General features: G+C 47.7%; 2 protein-coding genes across 2 annotated transcripts in view; both read left to right on the plus strand.

Moving 5' to 3' along the window:
* The first annotated feature begins 1707 nt into the window (after nucleotides 1-1707).
* FBXO21 (F-box protein 21) lies at nucleotides 1708-21102 on the plus strand. Its single transcript, XM_035340459.1, has 12 exons — nucleotides 1708-1941; nucleotides 4684-4819; nucleotides 6526-6620; nucleotides 8353-8474; nucleotides 9685-9831; nucleotides 10672-10805; nucleotides 11036-11172; nucleotides 11962-12138; nucleotides 12928-13060; nucleotides 15597-15787; nucleotides 16771-16928; nucleotides 20455-21102. The coding sequence occupies exons 1-12, from the start codon at nucleotides 1739-1741 to the stop codon at nucleotides 20631-20633; spliced, it is 1812 nt and encodes a 603-aa protein (XP_035196350.1). The 5' UTR covers nucleotides 1708-1738; the 3' UTR covers nucleotides 20634-21102.
* A 3155-nt stretch (nucleotides 21103-24257) lies between these two features.
* TESC (tescalcin) overlaps nucleotides 24258-24459 on the plus strand; it is a 2253-nt gene continuing 2051 nt past the window's right edge. Inside the window, exon 1 of the mRNA XM_035340898.1 lies at nucleotides 24258-24398. Coding sequence (XP_035196789.1) covers nucleotides 24341-24398 — 58 coding nt within the window. The 5' untranslated portion in view covers nucleotides 24258-24340. The remainder of the gene's footprint in view (nucleotides 24399-24459) is intronic.

Below are 24459 nucleotides of genomic sequence, written 5' to 3' on the forward strand. Positions count from 1 at the left end.
ATTGTTCTGAAGCATGCACCTCTTTCTGTATAGTTCCGATCTTCTGATTTTATGGAATACTTATGCCTGTTTGCATTACAGTCAAAATAAAAAAGTGAACTAAAATGCAGCAGACCTTGTTCTTCTCTTATCTGTGGGTTTTTAATGCTCAAAGGCCTCTTCTGATAACTTGGCCTTGCTCCTTCCCACTACCTGCATAATGTCAGAGCGCTATAAATAGGACAGTAGCGTCAGTCGGCGATATCTACTTATCTGCAAGACACAACACTTCCTTGTAAGGTTGTTCGACTTCACAGCATTACATGTTTCACATCACTTACACCACATCCACTGGGAAAACAGCATAGCTGAGCAAGGAGGGCTGCTTGCACGCTATCTGCAGGGCAGATGGGGGTGTTCAGCAGTTTTACCCCAGGCATTGCTGCAGCGACACCTTAGTTGCAGCAGCAGCGTTACCCTGGACATCACCAGTTACCTCAGAGACTGCCGTGATGCTGCCTCAGACGTGGCAGTGGTGTTACCTCAGATGTGATGGCAGATACGATGTGTTAGACATCGCCAGGTCGTTATACCAGCCACAGCACCAGTCGCTGTGGTGTTACCTCAGTCCCTATGGAAGTGTTACCACAGCCATGGCAGCGTTACCTCAGACATGGCGGTGGTAGCATCACCTCAGGTATTACCGCAGCCATGGAGGTGGCGTTACCTCAGGTGTTACCACTTGCCCAGTGTCAGCATTCCCTCGGTATTTTAGGGACATGGTTTAGTGGGTGATACTGGTGGCAGGGGGATGGTTGGACCATACGATATTGGAGCTCTTTTCCAACCTTAATGATTCTATGATTACACAGCCACGGTGGTGGCATTCCCCCAGGTATTACTGCAGCCATGTCAGTGGCAGTGTAACCTCAGGTATTACTGCAGCCATGGAGATGGCGTTACCTCAGGTACCACCATATAGGTGCTGGCAGCATTCCCTCAGGTATTATCACAGACATGTTGGTGCAGTGCTACCCCAGGTATTGCCACAGCCGTGGAGGCAGCAGTGTTACCTCCGGTATTGCTGCAGCCGCAGAGATGGTGTTACCTCTGGCATTACCAGAGCCATAGCAGTGGCATTCCCTCAGGTATTACTGCAGCCATGGAGATGGGGTTACCTCGAGTACCACCATGTATCTGCTGGCAGCATTCCCTTGAGTATTATCAGAGCCATGCTGGTGGCAGTGTTTTATCAGAGCCATGGCAGTGGCAGTGTTTTACCAGAGCCATGGCAGTGGCATTCCCTCAGGTTATTACCGCAGCCATGGCAGTGTTACCTCAGGTATTACCACAGCCATGGCAGCATTACTTCAGGTATTAACCAGAGCCATGGCAGTGCCATTCCCTCAGGTTATTACCGCAGCCATGGCGGCGTTACCTCAGATACTACCACAGCCGCAGCAGCGGCATTCCCACGGCCATTCCCACAGCCATGGCGGCGGCACCGCCACCCGCAGCAATCCTCCCCGCTGCCCGGCCAGCCCCGTTAGTGCGACGCAGACAGCCCACAGCACGCCTGCGAGCCCTGGACCCCTGCCGAGCCCCTGTTAGGGACGGGCAGGCCCACCAAGCACCGCTCGGGGGGCTGCGCGCACTTTGCAGACGCTCCCTAGCGCCCGCATTGCCGGCCGAGGAAGGAAGCGACGCTCCCTAAGCCCTGCCCGCGGCGGGGGGGGACCCGCTCAGGTAAACACCCAAGATGGCGGCGGCGGGAGGAGGAGGAGGAGGCGGCGGCGGCGGGCGGCCGGGCCTGGCGGAGCTGCCCGGGGAGCTGCTGGAGCTGATCCTGTGCTGCGGGGTGCTGGGCGCCGCCGACATCGGGCGGGTGGCCTGCACCTGCCGCCGCCTGCGGGACGCCTGCCAGCCCCGCGGGAAGGTGTGGCGGGAGTGCTTCCGCCTCAGGTGGGCAGCGCCGGGGGGCGGGGGGGGGGCAGGAGGAAGAGGAGGAGGAAGAGGAAGAAGAGGAGGAGGAAGAGGAGGAGAAGGGGGAGGAGGAAGAGGAGGAGGAGGAGGAATAGGAACAGGAATAGGGGGAGGTAGAAGAGGAGGAGGGGGAGGAATGGGGGGAGGTAGAAGAGGAGGAGGAGGAGGAGGAAGAGCAGGAGGTAGGAGGAGGAGGAGGAGGAGGAGGAGGAGGAGGAGGAGGAGGAAGAAGAAGAGGGAAAAGAGAAGGAAGAGGAGAAGAGGGGGAGGAGGAAGAAGAGGAGGAGGAATAACAGGAGGAGCAGGAGGAGCTGGAGGAATAGGAGGAAGAAGAGGAAAAAGAGGAAGAGAAGGAGAAGACAAATATGATGAAGAGGGGGATGAGGGATAGGAGGAAGTAGAAGAGGAGAAGGGGGAGCAATAGGAGGAAGAAGAAGAGGAGGATGGATAGGAGGAATAGGAGGAGGAGGGGGAGGAGGAAGAAGAGAAGAGAAAAGAGATGGAGGAGGAGGAGGAAGAAGTGGATGTAGAAGAGGAGGATGAAGCGGGGGGGATGGGTTGCACGCACCGTGGCTGTCTGCTGGCCTCCCAGCCCCGCTGAGGTGTGCTCTCGTTTCTCGCAGCCACTCCAGCAGCCGCAGGGGCTTGTCCTGTCCCAGGACGAGGCTTTGGGTTGACGTTTGCTGCTTGGGGTTTAGCCCCAGGGTGGTCACAGTGTGCCTCGCAGGGGCATAGCCCTGCTGAAGCCCCTGGAGCTGTTGAATTGGTCACATTGCATACTTTGGTGGCCGTAGGAACACCACGCGTTCACTGGGGCCACCAGCCTGTTTAGAGCAGGGCACGCTCATCTGCTGCCTGCTTTGGTCTGTGTTTTGGCACAGGAGAAGCAGCAGCATGCCTTTCTGTAGTAGCCACTTGGCTTCGAGAATTCAGCAGAGTTAAACGAGGGGGTTATTCCCTCTCCTCCCTTGAAAAAAAGGCTGCCTGACAATTACAGCCTCCCCTTTTCAGCAAGCTAGAGCTTGGGATGGCTGGCCAAGTGTTTTCTCCAGTTCAGCGGTTCTAATTTCTGAAGCAAACCTGAACTTTTACAAGTGCTTCAGATCCGACAGTTGAAATCGAGTGTGGTGGGTGATTAGCACACGCTGCAGTCCTCCTCTGTCTCTGATAATAGAGCTTTTGGCAGGAGCGTGCATGTTGACCTCGTCGTCCTGGCAGGATTCCACCTTGCGTAATTACGTTTTATTTTCTGAAAATCATCAATGCAATTTAAACCCAAGAAATTATTGTTTCTCCTACTAAAATAAATGATTGTAGCTGTTATTACGACGTGGCTGCGTTTCAGCGATAGATGAACGGCCAGGGATCCATCAGGAGAAAGGTTACTGCGTGATGTGAAGTTATTTGGTTAGTCTTTGGCTTCATTGTGTAACTGCAATGGCAGTGGAGCTTTATTTTTAACAGGTAGTAAAATATCTTCAGGGTGGGGATGGACAGAACAGTGCCTTTTGGTCTGTTGCTAAAAATTATTATACAGAAGCAGTGATTTGAATATTTGCCTGTAAATATGCAGGTAGGGATATAAGAATTATTATGTGTGTATAAATATTACTTTCTATATAAACATATATATACTATTTACATATATTTATATAAAGAACCTGAAAAGAACCTAAGGCAATTCATGTACTTGAAGGCAGATATATTGTAAAAAACAGTGGTAAATAATAGAATTTCAAAATGTGGGGAAAAAAAAGCCCCCCTGCAAATTACAAGAGGCCTTTCTCTTGGCTTTCTGTCCCATGCTGTCCAAAATATTTCCACTTGTGCTCATTCTGCCTCATGTACATACCCAAACGGTCTTTGTACCCTTAGAAGAATCACGGGTATAGCTGCACTGGCATATATTTTATTGCATAGGGCTGTGCTAGGGCAGCACATGCTCACTTCATTAGAAAAGGTGCTGCTGGGGGTAATAGTCCCCAAAACATTGCCTTTAAGTTAGGCTTTCTGTTCGCACACCTTGAAATGCCTCTTACTTAGACTTGGTAAAGCAGGTCCAGCTTTCTTTTACAAGAAAGGGATTTGGTTTGGGGTTTATTTTTTAATATTTCTTATATTAAAAATAAACTGTGAAGTCATCTAGTTGTCACAATTTAACTTCAGAACTCTGTTTCCCTCCAGCAGATGCTGCCACCAGCAAGGGTAGTAGAGGGAGCTCCGGTTTGCGTGTCCTTTTAATTAGACCCACAGGGGTAGGAGGAAGAACACAAGACGATGAATTCTCATTGTTAGTTGACAAGTTAGCTTGAAAGTGGTACCTCTTCAGAATGGCAAACTTTTTTATTATAAAACTCTTATTTGTTTTGCTGATGTGATACCTGTGTTTATCTTGGAAAGCTCTAGAGGAAATTTCAGAAGTGTTCAGCACGTAGAGATACGAAATACCTGGAGTATGAACCTTTTGAAGGTTTCCTGTTAACATTTGCTGTTGACAGGCCACAGGAGAGCTTACTTTTAAAATAAGCAGTAATATCGGGTTGAAATCAGTTGGATTTATGCTTTGATTGGATTAATCTGTACGATTACATCTGAGGTTGTATTGTCTCTTGTCGGTGGCTAAGCTCCTCAAGCCACGTGGTTACAACTTTTTACAGTTCTGGAGATCCTCAGTGATGTTGAAATACTAATGAACCTGTTCGCTTCTGTAATGTTGTCTAGGTGGCCATCGCTGCTGAAATACTACAGCCACACAGACGGCGTTAGCTGGCTCGAAGAATACAAAGCACGGCACGATGCTGGACTAGAAGCCCAGAGAATTGTAGCTTCGTTCTCCAAAAGGTTCTTTTCAGAGCATGTAAGTCATCCCTGTCTATGTGCAGTAGCCTAGCTATTTGGTTAGTACTTTCTAGCAGTTTCCTGTCTCTCCCCACCTATTTTTCAGCTGTGCAATCAGAAAATTCCTATTGCCTCACTTTATGTGAGAATGCTAGACTGCCAGCCAAAATGAGAGAGATGGTCCAAAATCCAAAGGTACAAACGGCACAGAGTCCAAGGCACGTTCTGCAGACCACATATAGCTGTTGCTGAGAGTCTCATTGCATCTTTATGAGCTCTTTGCTCATCACTGCATGTTCAGACCTGGCTCTGGGAGCTCAGCAACTTCTGAAGGACTGATAGTTTCTCTGCACGTACTGCAGCCTATCAATTTATCTCCCTGCAGGCCTCGTGCAAGGATATGCTTCTCTGAGATTTGTCAGGAGCAGTTTGAAAGCAGGACTGAGTGAGGCACAATTGGAACAATAGGTTCACTGAATTGGAAAGTGTATTATTCAAGCTCTTGGCCTAACCATGACACCACACCTACGTGTCTTGTTTTTAAAAGTGAACCTTTAGTCTCTCAGAAAAACTTACTTGAGCGTGGAACATCAGTAATGTTGTTTGTTTGCTCAGTTGGTGGGTTTTGGCTACCTGTAAGTTTTGGGTCAACCTGAAATTCTGTGAAATAGAGTTAAAAGCTGCCCATAACTAAATCTGAATCAGAAAGTTCATGCTAGAGCCAGTAAATGGCCGCTCCTCTCTAGCTCCTTTGCAAATACATTGTGGTCCAGTGGAGAAATCCTCTCAGGTGTAGGAGACCCGTCCTAAAGTCATTGTCATTTTATGCAAATGTTGGCAACTGGGTTTTTATTCCCAGAGAGGAAGGCCATGAAGCCAGTAGAAAATTAGGAGATGCGTATGTCTTGGCTCTTATTGACCTGTTCCACTGTGGTTGCAGCAGCTAGACATCTTACTGTGGAGAAATGTGTGTCAGGGCATTAACCGACCGCAGAGGCTCCCGGCTTCCAACTGTTTCAATCCTGTATGCAAGGACTGTTGAGAGACCATTACTCAGCAATACCTGAATTCCTAAAAATTAGGACTGTCTTCTCCTGTGGGGCTAGAAACTGCAGCTTGATTCTCTGCTTAGAATTGCAGGGAAGAGAATTTTCAACCCAATTCTGCTAGATCCAGTGGAGTGCCACTAAGATACAGTATAATAGGAATCACATTTTTTCCTTAAACTTTGTTAATCTCCTGTATTTAAAAGCTTGAAAGAAAAAAAGATTTTTTACAGTTCAGAGTTTATAAAGAATTCTTTTTTTTTTTTTGCAAGAAAATGTTATGAATATAGACACACAAATGATTGTTTCAGATACTTTTTTAGATCAACAACCTGGTAGCTCCAGTTTGGCCCTTGTCAATATTGCTTAAACAGATGAGGTTTGAGACTGAAATGAAAGCTCCTGCTCCTTCATTCCTTCCTCCGGGAGCAATCTGCTACACTAGGGAGGGGATGGAGAGGTTTAGTCAACCACAGGCAGAAGTTGTTTCCACCTTAAAGCTTGGGCTCAGCCTGCATATGATCTGCTATGCCTGGGCTGGTCCATACACCTCTGCAGGAGCCCCAAATGCTGTAGTAGTTAGCTCAGATTGCTGTAGGGTTTTGAGACTTTCTGTGAAATCACGTTCTTTAGGAAACAATCTCTTGTGCTCTGCCTAATTCGGTGTCCGATTTGGCAGGTCCCCTGTGATGGATTCAGTGACATTGAGACTCTCGGATGCCCAAGTCACTTTTTTGAGGATGAGCTGATGTGTATCCTTAACATGGAAGGAAGGTAAGAAAGAATAAGAAGTACTAGAAGTACAAGGGATTTTCTCCTTTCACTGGCTAAACGAGAATGGTACTGTGGTGGGTGCCTGATCCCTCCCCATGACATGAAACCACAGACTTTTTTTTTTTTTTTAATCTTTTCTGTTGCCTTTCTTAGCTGTAGTAGATAGGTACATTTTTTTTTGTCCCCAAATAAACAATTGAGTTTAATTGAACCACTGCAACATTTGCAGCTTGGTAAATTCTTTGGACAGGTGAAATGCCAAGTGGGTAAATAAAACTTTTGGTTCACATCTGCCTGGGTGTTCTCACTACCATGGCTAACACTGAGCAAGATGAATAGTTCACTGGCTTGCTTGAAGGTTTTTCTGTTGGTACCATATAAACAATGCTGTTTTTGCTGTGATACAAAGCAGCAATACATTTGTCTTAATGGGGTCTAATAGCCTTGATTAAAGGGACTGTTAGTAGAGCCTGGAAAAACACAACTGGAATGACAATCATCTCATTTTTGCTTTTTCACATCCATTTTATTACCTTCTCTGTTTGAACTGGGACTAAACATATCTCATTTGACAACTGGCTAAAAAGCTTTTGAGCCTTCGCACTGGCCAAATGCCTCCCAATAAAGCAGAATTGATGCTAATTACACCCTGATTAAGCTGTAGTCTTTGCCATTCAGGAGCATTAGGCTAAATCATTTCCCTGGAAGATATCCCAATAAAGCAGTTGTTCCTATTGAGCATCCCAATTTATTGGAAGAGGATGAAGTGTTATGAGGTTTGATTGTTCTCCTGTTCACTAGGATGGAGAAGACTGATTTGACCTGCAATCTGGAGGAGAGAAAAGGCAAGAGGGAAAAAGATTTTTTTTATGAAGAGAGGAGCTGGACTTATTTTAAAAATGTGGCAAGGACAGAGCCAGGATCTTGGGCAGAATCCTCTCTTGTGTTTATTTTTTTGACTTTTGGTTTTGGGGAGCGCCATTCCTATTTGGTGTAAAAGTGTGTGCTGAAGCAATGGGTAACCCATTGCTGAAGGCCAGGGCTTGCTGAAATGCATGTGATTTGAATGCCTCTATGTTGGGCTGTCATATTTCCAGTGACCTCTTCAAACCAGCTCTCTGTGCTGCTTTTTGGGCACTCTGCCTTTACTTCTTAATATAGAAAGTGAAGGGATTTTACTGTGAAAACTGTAAGGCTTTGGATTGTGTGATCTGTAGTTTAGCTGTTTTTCCCTTCCAGCCTTTTTTGAGTAACAAAGAGGTTTTTCTGTTTTTGTTTGTTTGTTTGTTTTTCTGAATATTATTGGACATACATTCATGTCTCTCATGCTTTTTTTTTATTGGTGAGAGGATATTTGAATATTCTGGAGGGACCCAGAGTCAGGGGATAATGTTTTATGAATAAAATTCAGTATTTCATTCAGATATTCCTGAACTACTTTAAGCGGGATCTGTGCTGTTTCCAGTGGTACTGTATCTTCTCAAAATGCTGTCTTAGTGACAGGATAAAAACTGGAGATGATGGGGACAGTATTTTGCAAGTGTCAAAAGTTGTGTTTCTTTTGATGATGAGTATGCTCTTAATATTTACCTCTTTGGCTGACTCTGTGGTGTCATTGGTCTTGTTCAGAAAAGCAATGTCTAAAATGTAGATGGCTTCATTGGAAAAGTTAAATGCAATGTTCACATTTGACGTGCTTGTCTAATACAACTTCTTGTATTTAATTGTGCAGGAAAGGCCTCACCTGGAAGTACTATGCAAAGAAAATTCTCTACTTCCTACGGCAACAGAATATATTAAAAAATCTGAAGGAGTATCTTCAACGCCCTACTGATCAGCAGTCGTTTTTAGAGGGTAAGTCCTTGGCAGAAGTCCGATGCAGAGCAGTTAATGACAGCTTTCCATCATTGTTGCTTTACTTGGAGAGAAGCTTCCTTGCTTACATATCAGCTAGCCCCTGGACAGTGACTCAGAATTATGTTTGGATTTTTGCTGTACCTGAAATCCTTAAAAAGTTACAGTAATTGCATAGCATTACATCAAAAAATCAGCATTCCACTGGCTTCTTTCTGTGCTGTATGCTTGAATAGTTGTGCACAGACAGGTAAACAGAGAAGCAGTGGAAAAAAGTTAAAATAGTTGGATTTGAACAGTGCAGTGAAGAGATCAGCAGTAGCTCAGCATCCTAACCAGCTGACATTGCAGAAGCATTTTAACTGTGGCCTAGGGGCTGAACAGGGCTTGTCAGACCAAGTGATCTGATTTCAGGTCAGCTCCCTATCATCCCCTTTCCCCAGAAAGGGAAAAAAAAAACCTCTCTCCTTTCTCCTTGGACAAGAGCAAGGAGCGTGCTGCAGGCAGGGTGAATCGGTGCAGGTGAATTGATTGCAGGTGAATATAGTTGATTCCAAAGGCTGGGTGATATGGAGGCTTTGGAAAGAGTGTGGTTGACAAGATGACAAGGAGAATATTCTGACAAAGGGCTATTTTTTTTTCTGCAGAAGTTTGACAGGAGAGGGTTGGGCAGAAGAAAAATGACAATCTGTTATAGTGGGTTTCTGACAGGAAGAGGGAGAGCAGGCGTGGAAGGATGAATGTAGCAGAAGAGGGAGCATTGAGCAAGAATGATGGTGATTGAGGATGTGGCAGGAAGAAATCAGAACTGACGCAGAAGTGAAGTTGATGTTGTTTGAGGCTCTGAACAAGAAACATGAGCTGGGAGGATGCCAGGAGATGCAGTGCGACAGGAGCTGGCTGGTTAAGTAAGACTTGTCCAGCAGCATACTTGCTCAATGTACAAATCTATTGCTTTCCCTTTCAGGAAGGTGGGGTGGGGAATACAGAGTCTAACTGGCATTTATCATTGTCAGCTTGTTCTCTGCATTTTGTGATAAATCCAATATACAAATGAGAGTTTTGAGAAGAAAGCTATTGTGTTGTGCTGCAATTGCTTGCTCTATGCCATGGATTTAGAATTCAGAGTAGACAAAAATAAGCAAAACAAAACAAAAACAAAACAAAAAACAACTGAAGTCCTGTTTCTTATGTAGTTTGTTTTTTCCAGGTGCTGTTTTAATTGACCAATATTGTAACCCGCTGTCAGACATCTGCTTAAAAAGTGTCCAGGCACAGGTGGATGATATCACAGATAAAGTGCGCAAAGTCCTTCGAACAAAAAATCCGAGGCACCCCAGCTTGGCTTCCAAGGCAGGTACTGTATAGAAGCATATGCTTTACTGCAGACCAGTTCTGCAGGTCTCAATAGAGGCAGATAAGGTGAAACAGCTGTTGAATTATTGCAGCTTAAAGCATTGTTGTCCTTCATCCCATTGAAGCATGTTCTGACATTTGCTTAAACCATCATTCAGGCAGCAGCTGTTTGTTCAGCCGCAGAAGCTCAATAGCCCAAGGTTGTCCATCTGATGCTGTCTAGGCAAAAAGGATTAGTTTGTGGTGGTTGTATTTTTTCTTTTTTTCGTTTGTCCCTGAAGTCTTAAGCAGTCCTGATATGTGTAGCAGAGCCGTGGGACAGGTCCTTTCCTCAGCAAGTCTTGGCAAGTCAGCAGCAATAGAAAAAGAGTATATGCTTTAACATCTCCAAGGGTCAGGCAGCATCTTACTTCTTGTGTTTTATAAGCATTAGTCTAATCTTTGCTGCTTTTCAAAGAGGGAATGACTGATCTGTCTGTGTCTGTATATCTGGAGTGGTCAAACTGGGCCTCGAGCAGTGAAAACGCACTTCCCATGCCTGGCCATTGAGACTGTCCAGCTACAGCACTGTGCTGGCACGGGATGGTCAGGGTCAGGTCCTGCAGCTGCAGGAGGAAGCAAGGCAGCACTGATGCACAGCAAAGGTGTGTGGCAATCCACTGAGCCAGGCCACATGGTGAGCAGAGTGCTAGGCCTGTGCGCTCCAGCCAGTCTCTTGACTATTTGAATCAAGATGTCTTTTATGTTCTTTGTACATAAAGGAATTTTGCTATGAGGTTCAGTGCATGAAGGTTAAGTATACTTGTCTTCTCTGTCTTTATTGCTCTTTGTGTGTTTTCAGGAGAGGTCCTGATTCCAGAAGTGGAGCTTCAGCGGCAGGTACTTGATGCAATGAATTGTGTCCTGTATGAGCAGTTAAAATACAAAGGAAATGAGCTGGATTACTATAACTCCCTGAATTCATACATTCACCAGGTACGTGCACGTTAGGCAAAACCTAGGAGGCTGTAAGGCTTGAAATGCTATGTGTGGTGTTTCTTAGGACAAAATGTAGTCCAAAAAAATCTGTCTCTGAAGAGTAATTTCCTGTAAATTTCCTGTCATCTTTTAGTGCATATTCGGTTAAGTTGGTGTGTTTTCATCTGTGAATTAAAACCTTGAATTTTTATTTATTTATTTATTTATTTTTCTTTAATATCCCTCAGGTTTTGATCCGCAGGACAGGAATTCCCATCAGTTTGTCTGTGCTTTATTTAACAATTGCCAGGCAGCTGGGAGTCAAACTTGAGCCAGTCAACTTCCCTAGTCATTTTCTGCTGCGATGGTGTCAAGGGAAAGAAGGGTAAGTGATCTGCTGTGTTTTGAAGTTTTATCATTTTTATTTTTTTATAAAAGCCACAAAAAATTTACAGCTCCAGACCTACACCAGAATATTCAATTATTTTCAATCCATAATTATAAGGAAAAGATCAGCCCTCTAAAGAAATTTTCCCAGAACTCAGTTCTTCTGTTAATGAAAAATATCAGATTTCCTGAGTGTGAAATAATGGTAAGTATGAGGTAGCTGTTCTCCTATTTAAGAAGATTACAAAAAAAAAATGGGGGGGGGGGGGGGAGGGGGGGGGGAAGAAAAAAGGTGCTGATTTCAATTTACTGTCTACACAGAACAGGTTCTAGAGGCCATTGTGGTTGTACTGTGCACTCATTCAATTTTCCGAGTCAGCGTAAGACACATCTTTGACCAGATCGTGATCAATTTACAGAAATGTATATTTTGTGAATGACTTCAGCAGTCCAGTTCAGAGCCATGTTTTTGTCTATATATACCCCTTCTGGCAGTAGGCTTCAGATGCCATATGTGTGGGTTCTGTTATACTTTACAGTGCAGCATCATCGTGTAATCTAGCAATAAATACAGCAAACCTGAAAATACGTGAAGGAAAGAACTGGCACAATGGAGTGAAAATGAGAGAGAAGGTAGCAGGTGATCTCTTTATATGAGGGAGGGAGCTGAGCTCTGAATGGCATGTTTTTAGAAACAAGCTTGAAAGTGCTAGGAGAACAGAAATAGGTAATCCTGCTTTACCACAAGGCCCAACATCACTGCTTGGTTTCCTTGATGTCTTCTTAGAAGCACAGATATTTTTGACTACACTTACATTGACGCCTTTGGGAAGGGGAAGCAGCTGACCGTGAAGGAGTGCGAGTACCTTATAGGCCACCATGTGACGGAGGAGTTCTATGGGGTGGTGACTTCGAAGGAGGTCTTGCAGCGCATGGTGGGAAACCTCTTAAACCTGGGCAAGCGGTGAGTTGTAACTGAAGTTATATGTCCTATAAGGGCTGTGGGGAAAAAAGGGCTCGCAGTGTGCTGTCTGCCTGTCCGATACTGCCTCTTCACAGTACTTGAGTGAGTGCTTTAAAAACGCATCAGTTACACCAGGCAGTCTTGAAAACTCTGGATGTCACATTGCAGTGTCTAGTTGCTTTTGATCCCCTGCAGCAGCATTGCATGGAAGCAAGAATAGATCATTTTCACCCAAGAAAATGGACAGATCTGTTTTGTTTTGTTTTACTATGTTAAAAGCAGATAGGAACCGTTCTCTTGAGAGCAGAGACCTTTATTATGACCAGGTAGACATAAGCCATATGCTTAAATGCGTAGATAGTGCTGTTTTGATGACAATTTGTTGACAATCTGCTTTTGCTTTCAAATGCCCTGCTAATCACTTTCCCAAGTAGCAACAGACAGAAATCAGAGAGTAAGAGGATTGCTTTAGGTTTAATTAAGCAAGGGGAACAAAAGCACATTTCAAAAGGAAGCGACTCTGAGAGTGAATTCTCTGAGTACAGTCGTTGGACCAAGTAGAACACTGGTGAAGTGGGAGGGTAGAGGCTGGTTTTCAATTGTGTAGCATTTTTCCTTTCCAGCAGGCTGTTGGATGTGATGCGTGACTCTAGGGCTGACTGTCACTTACACTGAGTGAGCATGCCTGTACCTGTAGCATCGCTTTTGGTGGCTATCCCTGTACACCGGGGTATTAGGGATAGGAATTGAAGAGCTAGCCTTACAATTGAGTTTCTTTTTTGCTGGCAGAGAAAGCACTGATCAGTCTTATCAACTCTTGAGAGACTCGTTGGATCTGTACCTGGCCATGTATCCGGACAATGTGCAGCATCTAATGCTCCAGGCTAGGTTATACTTCCACCTGGGAATCTGGCCAGAAAAGGTACCTCGCCACTCGGTCGTATGTTTTCTGATAGGCTAAGCATTATTAACACTAGTCTATTGATTTTTGGACTACATCAACTTGCATTACAGTCTGCCACAGGTTGTTTCTGTAATAAACGCAATTGAACGAGTTATCACATTTCGGAGAATCAATTTCTACTACATGAAGCAAGGAAAGAGGATGACTCTTGCTTGCTCTAGGGGAAACTCGTGAGCAGCCTCAAGTCTGAGTCATAATTTATGATTTACAGCCCCAGTCTGACAATTTGTCTTAAAACCAATACCGTGGATTTGTAGCTAGCTGTAAGGTGTAAGAGGTAAGGAAGGACTTGGTATGCCTAGATTGTGGTGGTGGTGATAGAAGTCTTGCTGGAGTCACAGGAAGGGAGCAATTACCTTATCAGAAAACTTGTAAGAAATTATCTTTTGCAAACAACAAAGCTGTTCTCTGAAACTTTAGGTACACAATCAGTGGCTCTTGTGAAAAAGCACCTTAAAAAAGAATCCCAAGGACAGAGCTTTTAACATCACCATCAGCCTTGAAGAATCCTGTGAGCGTGGGAAGGAAGGACAGTACAGAGACCTCCTGCAAGTTGTCTAAGTCATCTGTGTCCTTTACCGAAACTGGGGAAGGCACAGGGAGAAAGCATGTAACTCAACAAACAAACAGAAGTATTTCTTTAGCATGTCACTACAGCAGAGAGAGGTTATTTATCAAAACTGCCTGTGCGTTAGTGGATTTCACTCCCCTGGGCACTGCCTGTGCCATATCCAAATGTTAGGTTTGGGTGAGGAGGCAGAAGGATTGTCTGGACAGCTGGGCAGAAGGCAAAGCTCTTCCCACTAAATTAACTGAAACACGTGACCGCTGGAGAAGGTGCCTTCCTTTTGAAGAACAAATTGTGCTAAGTTGTGCTGCCCTTTCTTAGGGCAGCAAGTTTTAGGGTTGCCACAGAAAAAGCAGCCCAAAGTAAGAAATTGTTGGGGATGGGCACTGAGCTGAAATGATGAGTGTACATAAATAGAGGAGAGCTAAATGAAATACTGAAAGATTTCTCCTTTCTGGTACTCTGGTACTTTCTGGTACTTTCTTGTATTTGCTTACTTGTATTTGCCCCTCAGGACAGATATTGCCCCCCATGACTGTCTTATGCATGTAGTTCTCTGTGCCACTTTGCCAGATGCAACAAAAATGTACAGCTCCAGACTTCTGCTATGGCATCCTCACATACATCCAGTCCTTCCAGGCTATCGTATAGGATTATAGTTAGCCAGAGAATCCTGTATGCCTGACAGAACAGAACATACCAGATTTCATAGAGGTCTGCCAAACTTACAGAAAGTGGCAAAAAATCTTAAAACTCAAGCAAAGCTGTCCAGAATGTTGTCCTAAATGTTTGCAAATAACAGTAAATGAAATTGCCAAGAATCTCTGGCAGCCGTGGTCACTGTGCTAGGCCTTCCCCTTTCTGTAGGATTTTTCAGTTTTCACACCCTTCTTAAGGCAGTAAGATGCCTGCCAGCAATTTAAAGTGCTGAGAAGCCTGAGCTGTATTTCTTCTGTTTGTTTGTTTGTTTGTTTTTTTTGAGTTTATTTTTTTCAGCGCTTGACTGATGCTCATGCTGAGTAGCCTGAGGTCTCCTCTGCTGCCCCGCTCTAAATTCAGGTTCACCAAAACTTGCAGCATGTGATCAAGGAGACAATCCTTGATCTCTTGCCAGCTGCTGAGGGGTGTCAGATTTTGGAAGTGATGCAGCACTTGAGATGTTTGATGTTGGGATGGATGTGTCTGCCATTTCCAAATCTGTTTAGACAACATTTTTGTTAAGAACAAGGTGCAAGAAGATAAAAACTTGCATTGCCTGCCTGTAACAAAGCTGGTGGCAGCTGTTCTGTCCTGATGCTCCGATGGCGTGCCAGAGGGTGTTGGTAGCCTGGTACTTTGGCTCTACAGAGTCTGCCACTTTGGGAACACTTTTGAAGTCAGTGCCCTTTAGTTATACTGATACAAACAGGTTCTCAGTCTCCTGTTCACTATTTCATGGTACAGCATTGTACAGGTTATTTGCATTTCCTTCTGTGCTGAGGAACTTTTTAAAGCTAAAATGTTTGTTCTTCAGTACGGCAGAAGTCATCTGAAGTCACTTCACAGCAGGGGTTCAGCAGACTAGCTTCAGAATTCTTCTAACATCTCAGAAACCTTGAAGCGGTGTCTTTGATGCCCTGTAGCTGAAACATGTGATGCCATTAGCTTGTATGACTTAGTTTTAGGGAGTTACTTTGTTCAGCAGTGCCCTTCCTTGGAGGTAGGGAGCCCTACAAATAGAGGAGAGCAATGTTTGCAATTTCTACAGGATAAGCAAGTGTCAACTCCTTGAAACAGTGTATTTAGAGCAACAGTTCTCAGTTCTGTGCAGAAAACCTGTGTGGCAGACCTCTAGGCCTGGGCACTTAGACCCAGCTAACAGTGTATCTGTTTGTGTTTGCTGTAGAGGCTTGTTCTGAGTCTGTCTTCTTGTTTTGCTTGCTGAAGGTTCTGGACATCTTGCAGCATATTCAGGCCTTGGATCCATCCCAGCACGGGGCCGTGGGGTACTTAGTTCAGCATACCCTAGAGCATATTGAGCGCCGAAAGGAGGAGGTGGGACCCGAGGTGAAGCACCGCTCGGATGAGAAACACAAAGAAGTCTGCTTTTCCATTGGGCTGATTATGAAACACAAGAGGTGAGCTCTTCAGAACCTTCCCTGCGCTAGCAGGAGGCTGTACTGTAATGACGAGTGCAGAAGTGTTTGTTCTGGCAGTAATGAGATGGGGTTTTGTCTGCCAAGGAGATACCTGGAACAGAAAATGTCAGGCACATGCATCTATGCTGCATACCTCTTAGAAAAATGGGAGAAGCTCTCTCTCTCCTTTGAGAGAAAAAGCGTTTGTGCTGCTGTTTGTTTGCAGAGAGGTTTGTGAGGTGCCTTCTGTGAGTCATCATGCATCACGGATAACATTTCCACAGTCCAGAGCTCTCGAAGAAACATTTGTAATCGGTTAATGAGGGACTGCGGAGCAGAACTGGTTTCAAAAGAGATGAGATTCCTAAGACAGCTTATGAATCTTACCCTGCGCCTTGCACAGAGGCTTTGTGTTCCTGTCTGCACAGCCCTGCTAGAACGACATGCTGGCACTGTGTGGCTTTGGCCATTCCTCCAAACAACGAGACATCTGAAGCATATTTTAAGAGTGTCAGCAGTGTCAGTTATGATACCTCACAATTAATCTCTTAAATACTCTGAAAATAATGCTGGCTTTGTTTCTGGGAGTTAGCATTGGGATTACCGTGTCTGTGTGATGGGAACAGAAGTAATTGCACAGCACAGTGGAATGGTTGATTCCCCTCCCTGTTTCTTGTTTCCTGTTCTCCCGGTTGCTGACATCCCAGTCTCTTCCCCGCTCTCATTTCTTGTTCAAATTTGGCTTTCCTTTGTCCTCGGCTGTTTGTTCCTGTCTGTTTACCCAGTCGCTCCTAGTCATTTCCCACCCACCTCAGAACAAACACGTCCGCACACAAGTTTTTTGTAATGATTTTCTTCTCTTCTCCTCTCCTCCTTGTGCCTGCTTGCAGGAGGCTTCTGTTCTGTTTGTGCTCTATTAGCCGTGACGAAAAGAGCTGGCTCTGGAGATTTCATAACCTGTGGTTTGTATTCTTTTTAATTAGATATGGCTACAACTGCGTCATTTATGGCTGGGATCCCGCCTGCATGATGGGGCATGAATGGATCCGAAATATGAATGTCCACAGCCTTCCACATGGCCCCCACCAGCCTTTCTACAATGTGCTAGTGGAAGATGGCTCTTGCAGATACGCAGCTCAAGGTGAGCAGGAGTCTCCTCTCCTTGCTGTCTGTTTAAAAGCGCAGCAGGAGAAGGCGATGCTTACGTGATCAGCTCTTAAGTAGGAGGCATAAAGTGTAAGTTAAAACTGAGGTAGGAAGGAGAATTACCTTGAATTCGGAGACATACTTTGCTCTCTGTGAAATCAGTCCTGCTAGGAATGAACGTTAAGGACCCCTTTGTTGTAATCTCCTCTTGCCCTAGAAACAAGTGTGCGTTGGACACGAGTGGCTTTATGGTATAAACCATGATTACTGCTTTTGAAAGAGCTAGTTCAGCTTTTTCTGAAGTTTAAAGTTCTGTCAGAAACTCTTGCTTTGTGAAATTATCATCATGCTTTGGGCAGGACCTCAAAGTAGGGTCTAGTGAGAGAACACACAAACTTTGTTAGGGCATGGTTCTGAACACCTTTCACTGAGAGACTTTGTGTGCTCAGATCCCAGAGAACACGGATAGCGTGGCTTTTGGTGCCATCTCTGGTAAGAATGGGACTAAAATGAACGCCTCTTCACCAATGCCAAGAAGTGAAGAAACCTTGGCTGTGTGTTCTTTATACACGGTACCGTGAGTGAAATGCTTATCTCATGGTCAGAATATGAGGTTAGGAATAGGAAGAAGTGTTGAACTCAGGTTAAAAAAGTCTGTAACTGTACATTGTAAGCAGGGTGTGTGTTTGCCTCCCGTTCTTCTCCCTGTGACACAGAGGCATCCCATCCAGCTGGCAGGGCAGCTGCACAGCCCGATCATATTTTGTTAAGAGAAGATGCAGAAGCTGCTGAACAGGAAGCCATGAACAAATGCAGTTCAGCCCTTGCTAGGGCGTGCTCCTGAGTGTGTTCTGATCCCATACCTGTGAGCAGGAGGTGGTTTTATATGAGGGGACACGCCTACCTTTGTAGCCTGAAACGCTTTGAGTGCAGGTGTTTCTCACCTTCCTGAGAGTCACATTATATTCAGTAGAACAGAAAAAAAAAAGGATGGAGTAGGGACACAGGATGTTGCAGCACTACTTTGTGGTTCATATTGAACAGTATTTAACCTCTTAAATAGTCTGAAAAAAAATACTTTGTGCCATGGATTGATTTTAAAATATGCACCTCAGTGAAAACTAATGTGGTATTTTTCCACAGTGCTTCTGGGATTGAGTCATCTCATTTCTTTTTCTCTAATTGTTTATAAACAAGTATAATCAGCTCTGATTACAGCTGATTCCTGAGCACTTCGTGTTTTAGCCAGGCTGTAGTTTGAAACTGCCGTTGGTGGCATCCAAGAGATTTAGTACTGCTGGAGAAAACCGGGGGGTTGTCTTCGCTTGCTGAGTTCTTGCTGCCTGCCTGTTGAGTATCCCCTCTAAAATAAAACCTCAGATCACTTGGGAAGGGAGGATTTCATAACCTATCAACCTGACGTTAAGGAGGGCATGACAATATTTTCTTAACTGAGTCTTCGATAAATCCCTACTTGTAGATTTAACCAGAAATAACACCAAGCTTATTATAGGTGTGCTCAGTTTGAGTCCTTCCTGTAAATCTGCAGGTTGAGCTGTCGCTAATTCCAAAACACCTGCCTCGTACAGCAGGCTTGGTGTCTACCTGTCTGCTCTTGTCCTCCCTTTGTTTGCTTGCTGGCAGCACGGGCCAGGTACCTGCTGTTCCAAAACTGCTCGTCAGCACGTTTCTCAGGCTCCCCACCTCGTGCCGAATCCACTTCTCCCGTTCTCCTCCCCGCTGCCAGCTTCTGTTCCGTCACCGTGTTTGTCCGTTGGTACACAGCTCGCTGCTCAGCCGCGTTTCTGCAGGGCGCATCGCAGTGCAAATCGTCCTCCCTGGCTGTACGGGACGAGAAGGGGCCTCGCAGCCCACAGGACCGCTGAGGTGCAGATAGCTCTCGTGCTCTTGGCTGCACGCGGTGACATATGGTAGCTCTTACCAAAGTCCAGCTTGCTTCGCAGAGCCTGCGTGGATGAATACGACTCGTATGTGCTCTCTGAAGTGAACTGAATGTGTTTCGGAGGCAGATGGATTATTCCTGAGCAACGTTCTCAGCATCCCAACATGTTGCTCCCCGTGCCTTGCGGATAAGGTACTTTGGGACATAGGCAGTTGGTTTTTTCTTCCCTACCTGTGTATCTGGCACTGTGCTGGAAAAAATGACATCATCTGGGGACTGCTGCAGGGCACCTGCACAGGTGATTTATTGCTGGGCCGCCTCCCCGTCACCCTGATTTAAGCAAATAATCAGGGAGCAAACAGGCCCTTGGCTTGGGTCACCGCTGCATTTCAACACTAGTGCTTTGCTTACCTGCTGTGCCTCATCCGGTTAGCGTTTAGCCCAAAGGAGGAAAGGGGGTGCTCTGGGAAAGAATCAACGTGCTCCTTCTGGGGACTGCTTCGGGAACCTGGGCTTTAGAAAAGTGAATTTTGCTGTGTGAGACGTGCTTGGAAAGCAGGCTGGTGACTTGACGTGGTTGAAACGCAGCTGTGCGCCTGAGCAAGGCACTCGAGGCTTTTTGATGGCAGAAACTGGCGCCGTACGTGTTTTTTAGGGTCCTAACTAGGTTTAGGTTTAGTGTTTTTTTTAGGGTTGTTTGAAAGGAGAGAAGTTGTGTGTGGGGTTGCATAAAGGCTCCCCAAAGGAGTTCAGGTGTACCCAAAGGCTTCTCTTGGGAGTGCCTTTTGAGGGGAGAAAGTGTCGCCGTACGTGTTTTTAGGGTCCTAATTAGGGTTAGGTATATTATTATCTTTAGGGTTTTGCCCTGCAAGTCCTCTAGGGCATCCTAGAGGAAACTGGGCATCACTGGGGTGCTTTCCAGGGGAGCTAGAGGGCACTGGGGAGTCCTGGTAAACCTGCGGAGGATCTAGAGTGCAGGGGAGGACCACAGGAGGCCTCCAGTGTGTGTGAGAGTGCACTAGAGAGCCCTGCGAGGCCTCCAGAGGCCTCTAGATTCCAGGAAGAGCTCTTATTTTGCCTCTAAGATGCAAGAAGAGGCTCACAGTGTCTCCTATGTTTCCCTGAGAGGTCTCTAGGACGTCGTAGAGGAAACTGGGTGCCCCTGGTAGACCTGCAGAGGGCATCCTTGTGCAGTCGCCCTCACCTTGGAGCATTTGGATCTGCTGGAAACTGATCTCCCCCGGGACTTGAGGGAGCGGAGCTCAGTGCTGCAGCTTCTCCTTGCGTTTACAACCAAGACCTGCGATGCGCAGCGTGACAGCAGGTCAGCATCCTGCTGCTCCAGCCTAACGTCAGACCAGGGGGTCTCAGGCAGAAAATATTTTGATGGCACTGGTAAATGCGGTCAGCGTCAGCTAGGAGAATAGGTTCTGTAAGCGATCGTACGGGGATATTCTCTGCCTGTCTTCCTGGGTTAGGGTTCTTGTTGTTGAAAGCATCAGGAGATGGCATTTGTAGAGCTCAGAGACATAAGCAGGACTTGAGAGAGGCGCAGGATTTATGGCCTTCTCGCAGGCCATTTCGTGGGGGAATAACTGATTGTTTCCTCTCCTAACAGAGAACCTGGAATACAACTCGGAGCCTCGGGAGATTCCTCACCCTGACATTGGCCGCTATTTTTCCGAGTTTACCGGCGTTCACTACCTAGCAAATACTGAGCTAGAAATTCGGTACCCAGAGGATTTGGAGCTGACGCGCACCACAGCTCAGAAGATCTACAGTTCAGGCAAGGAGTGAGTGCAAAAGGCGTTGTGAGGACAGAAGCAGCCGGAGTGTAGCTTTGCCCTCTTCTGCAAAACTTGCCTGGAAGGCAAGTTCGGTGACAATCCTTTGGCTTTAATGCATTGAAAACTGCATTAAAACTTTATAACCGGTGCTATAGCATCTTTCCGTTGCCTGCCTGCCCATTCTGGCCCACAGGGACACGTCGGTAGCTGAGGCCAGGCGTAAGGATCTTGCAGGGACAGTCGTGCTAGGAAGCGCGTTGTCCCACGGAAAGATTTGCCCCTACTGCTCGTTCTGTGGTCGTCTTGCCTAGGAGGTTGACGCAGTGAGACCCCTGGTGTGGAATATCGGAAGAAACTCCAACTTCCAGAGAAGCTGCTTGTCCTTGCGGTGTTGTGGGGTTTTTGTTTGGTTGTTTTCGTTGTTGGTTTTTTATGTATATCTCATGCAGGTGATAGTTTTTAAAGCCTCTTACGTTTGACTGTGTCTCCTCCGGTCTGAATCTTTGGTCAGATTGTGCTTCACCTCTGTAGTCTGGTTGTTCACAGAGCTACTGTTCTGATTCTGAGCATCCTTACGGGCTGGGAAAGAGCCCCTGCAGCAAAACCAGAAGCAGCAAGGCTTCCAGGGGTGCCAAGCACTGTGGTAACACAGAGGTCCAGCCGGCCACCTCACAGCTGACACAGACTCTCCTAAAGCAGAAGACGAGCTGCTAGCCCTTCCCTGCGCCTGCCAAACCCACCCAGCCCGTGTTCTTACCTTGTCCTTTGCTCTGTTCACTGTGTTTGTTCTTGGGACCTACGGCACAGCCCCGAGTGCTCCCAGGACGACCCTGAGCTGCTCGGCGCTGCTTCGGGGGAGCTCGGAGCTCGCTGCCGGAACGACCCCACGACCCGTGGGGAGCTGCTGGTCACCGCTGCCTCCGGTCTGTAGGTATTTATGCAATACAGTGGGATCGTGACTGGAAATGAGCCAGCCCTGGAGACAGCCCAGCAGCGCGTGGAAGAGAGATGTTAATTCCTGCAGCTCGAGGCCTTTTTCCTTTTCGCCAAAGGAGACCGGATTTTGGCAGGGGGTGGAGCGGGGACACGCACTGCAGTGCCCAGAAGGGAAGAGGCTTAGCAGCTCAGTGCACGTGGGTTTTCACACGGCTTAAAGGCCCAAACAGAGTCACTGCAGAGAAGGTTTTCCTCTGCATTCAGGTATTGTGGGGTGTGGAATGTGTGTGTGCAAACACAGAGCCTGCAGAGCTTTGGTTCCTGAAGCAAAGCGTGCAGGCTGGCTGCAGCAGCGTGCCCTGTCCCTTAGCAGTTACAACACCGTAGTTCTGTCAGAGTTAGGTACCGTGCCCTGTTAGCTGGGGGTTTTAGTCTACTGTAGCACTTCAAGTATCACCACATGCAATCCCACAGCCGTCCTCCTGAGAGAATGCTTGACCTGCATGCCATCCAACTGAAATCCAGAGCACCGGTTAAATACGAGAAATAAGTACTGCCAGCCCAGCACTTCCCAGTGGAGCGGTGGTGGTGGTGGTCTGCAGGAATCTCGGTGCTTTATGAAGAGCAGCCCTGCATGGCGAGTGCTGAGGGTGCTGCACTCCAGGTACCACTGCATCTTTCAGTAATTACTGAAATGAATTTGGGGGACGAATTTCCTCAGAAGCCGAATGCATCCAAGTGAAAGCAGGGCAGGAAATCATCAGGCAAAACCTTAAAATCCATCCCTCTTGGTTTTGAGGGTTGGAGTAGACAGACTTTGACCCTCAACCCTTTCTGAGGGTTGAAAGCAGATCCCAAAGCATCCTGACAGGGATGCAAGGTAGCGAACGGGACTGTTGGGTCACGAGGTCGATGCTGGTGGCTGAGAACAGGAGCAGGAATGGGGCCTCCCCCTTCCCAACCTCAGCTCTGATGGTGCCCTGGGACAGCGTCCGTGTCAGTGCATTTCCTGGGGCTCTGGGTGTCCCTCTGCCAGGTGGGCAGTCCGGTGGCACCTTGCCCCTCGCAAGCACATGCAGTTACCACGCACCAAGCTCCTGGGCCTCTCGGTGTGCTGTCTGAATGCCAACTTGAACCGTGCCATAAAAAAGCCGCAGTCACCAAGGAGCTGCCCAAAGCTTCTCTGAAAACTGGTGCTGGTCGTGCATGTAATCCACGTGAAAATGTGCTGTGTACTTTCAGGCGGGGTCCCAGAGCAGCTGGCGGGGCCCATTTTACCCACCCCTCTGGGGCCACTCTCTGTTCCTACTCCAGAGTTTGCCTGGATGTGCGTTGGGAAGCTCCTGGCTGCAGCTGCTGCACGCATCCCCCAGCCACAGGCTTGCAGCAGGTTGTTTCTGCGGGGGGTGTAACGGGAGCGCTCCTGTGCGGCTGGGGACAGACGTGCCACGAGTGACGTGTGTGCGCCACAGCTGGTGGAGAGCTGGAGGCCTGCACTGCACGGGGTCAGATTTGGGAACTGGAAAAAAAAAACAAAGGCAGAAGCATGTGAAGGCTCCTCTTTTGTTCCTGGGGAGGAGGCGTGCCCCCACCTCCTGTGTTCCTCCTGCAGCCTGGGGGATGGCGGTGTTGCGTGCTGTGGGTTCAGTCCGTAGCTAGTCTTAGGGAGGGGGAATTGCCCCGTGAGTATTTGCAGTTTTGGGAGGCATCCGCAGCAGCTGGGGTCACAGTGTGTGTGTTCACCTGTGCAGCCAGTGGCTCCCCTGTCCCCCTCTCCCCTCCTGGCCTTGCAGCAGCCGCTTGCTTCCCCAGGAAGTCAGGAGAGGATCCCAAAAGTTCCCTGTGTCCGTGAGTAGGGTCTGGGTCCCCACGAGCAATGTCTGTGTGCCAGAGATGTGTGTCATGCATCGCCACCTGTCCTCTGTTGTGTCTGTGCAGAGCTCACTTGGAAAAACGGATGTTTTGCTTCCAGGAGGAGGTGGAAAACAACAGCATGGAGAGAGGGGCAGTGGCTGTGGGCTGGGTTAGAGAGGGGCAGGGGTCTTGTGGCTCCCCTGTGTCACGGGGCAGAGCCCCGGAGAGGTCGGCCTGTCCTCATGCTGCTGCTCCGGAGGGAGGCCAGAGAGCCGCAGGTCCCTCTGGCAGCGTGGGGCAGGACAGGGACAGCCGGAGCCTGGAAGCAATACGGTTCCTTTCCTCTTTGTGTGTGGCTTCAAATAAAATAAACCATCCCCACTTGGTGCCTGCTGCTGGAGTGTGCTGCTTTGCTGCGCCGCCCCTCTCCTAAAAACCCTGCCTCGCTTCTCCAGAGTGGGATTTTCCCCCTGCCCCCATGGGAGGCTGTCATGGTGGGGCTTGGCAGAGGCTGAGGGTGCCAGGAGCCCCCCTGGCTGGGCTCACGGCCTCCGCCCTCAGCCCTGGGGAAGGATTTCAGCCCTTTATTTTAGGGTGAGGGTCCCCTACCACCCTTGTCTTCCCCTCCCACATTTTTCTCCCCCCAGCTGCGCAGCCCCACAGGGCACAGTCCCCCAGCACGGCCGGGGGACCCCCTTTTACCCCCCAGCCTTCGGCCACCCCCGGCCTCGCCGCCCCCCGGCAGGGGGCTGTTAACTCTGAAACCTAACGAGGGCGAGGCGGCGGGGAGCTCAGGGACCCGGGGGAGCCCCGCGGCAGCCGCCGCCGCCTCCCTCCCCGTGCGCCCGCCCTTAGCGGCGGCGGAGCCCGGTGCTGCGGCCCCCGGCGCGCCGCCTCCCGGCCCGGCTCGGCCCGGCTCGGCCCGGGATGGGCTCCGCGCACTCGGTGCCCGCAGAGATGCGGGCGCTGGCCGACAGGACCGGCTGTGAGTACCGCCCGCTGCTGGAGGGGGGCACCGGGGGGGACACGGCACCTGGGGGGGGGGG

The sequence above is a fragment of the Oxyura jamaicensis genome, chromosome 15 (assembly GCF_011077185.1).
Source record: "Oxyura jamaicensis isolate SHBP4307 breed ruddy duck chromosome 15, BPBGC_Ojam_1.0, whole genome shotgun sequence".
NCBI lineage: Eukaryota > Metazoa > Chordata > Aves > Anseriformes > Anatidae > Oxyura > Oxyura jamaicensis.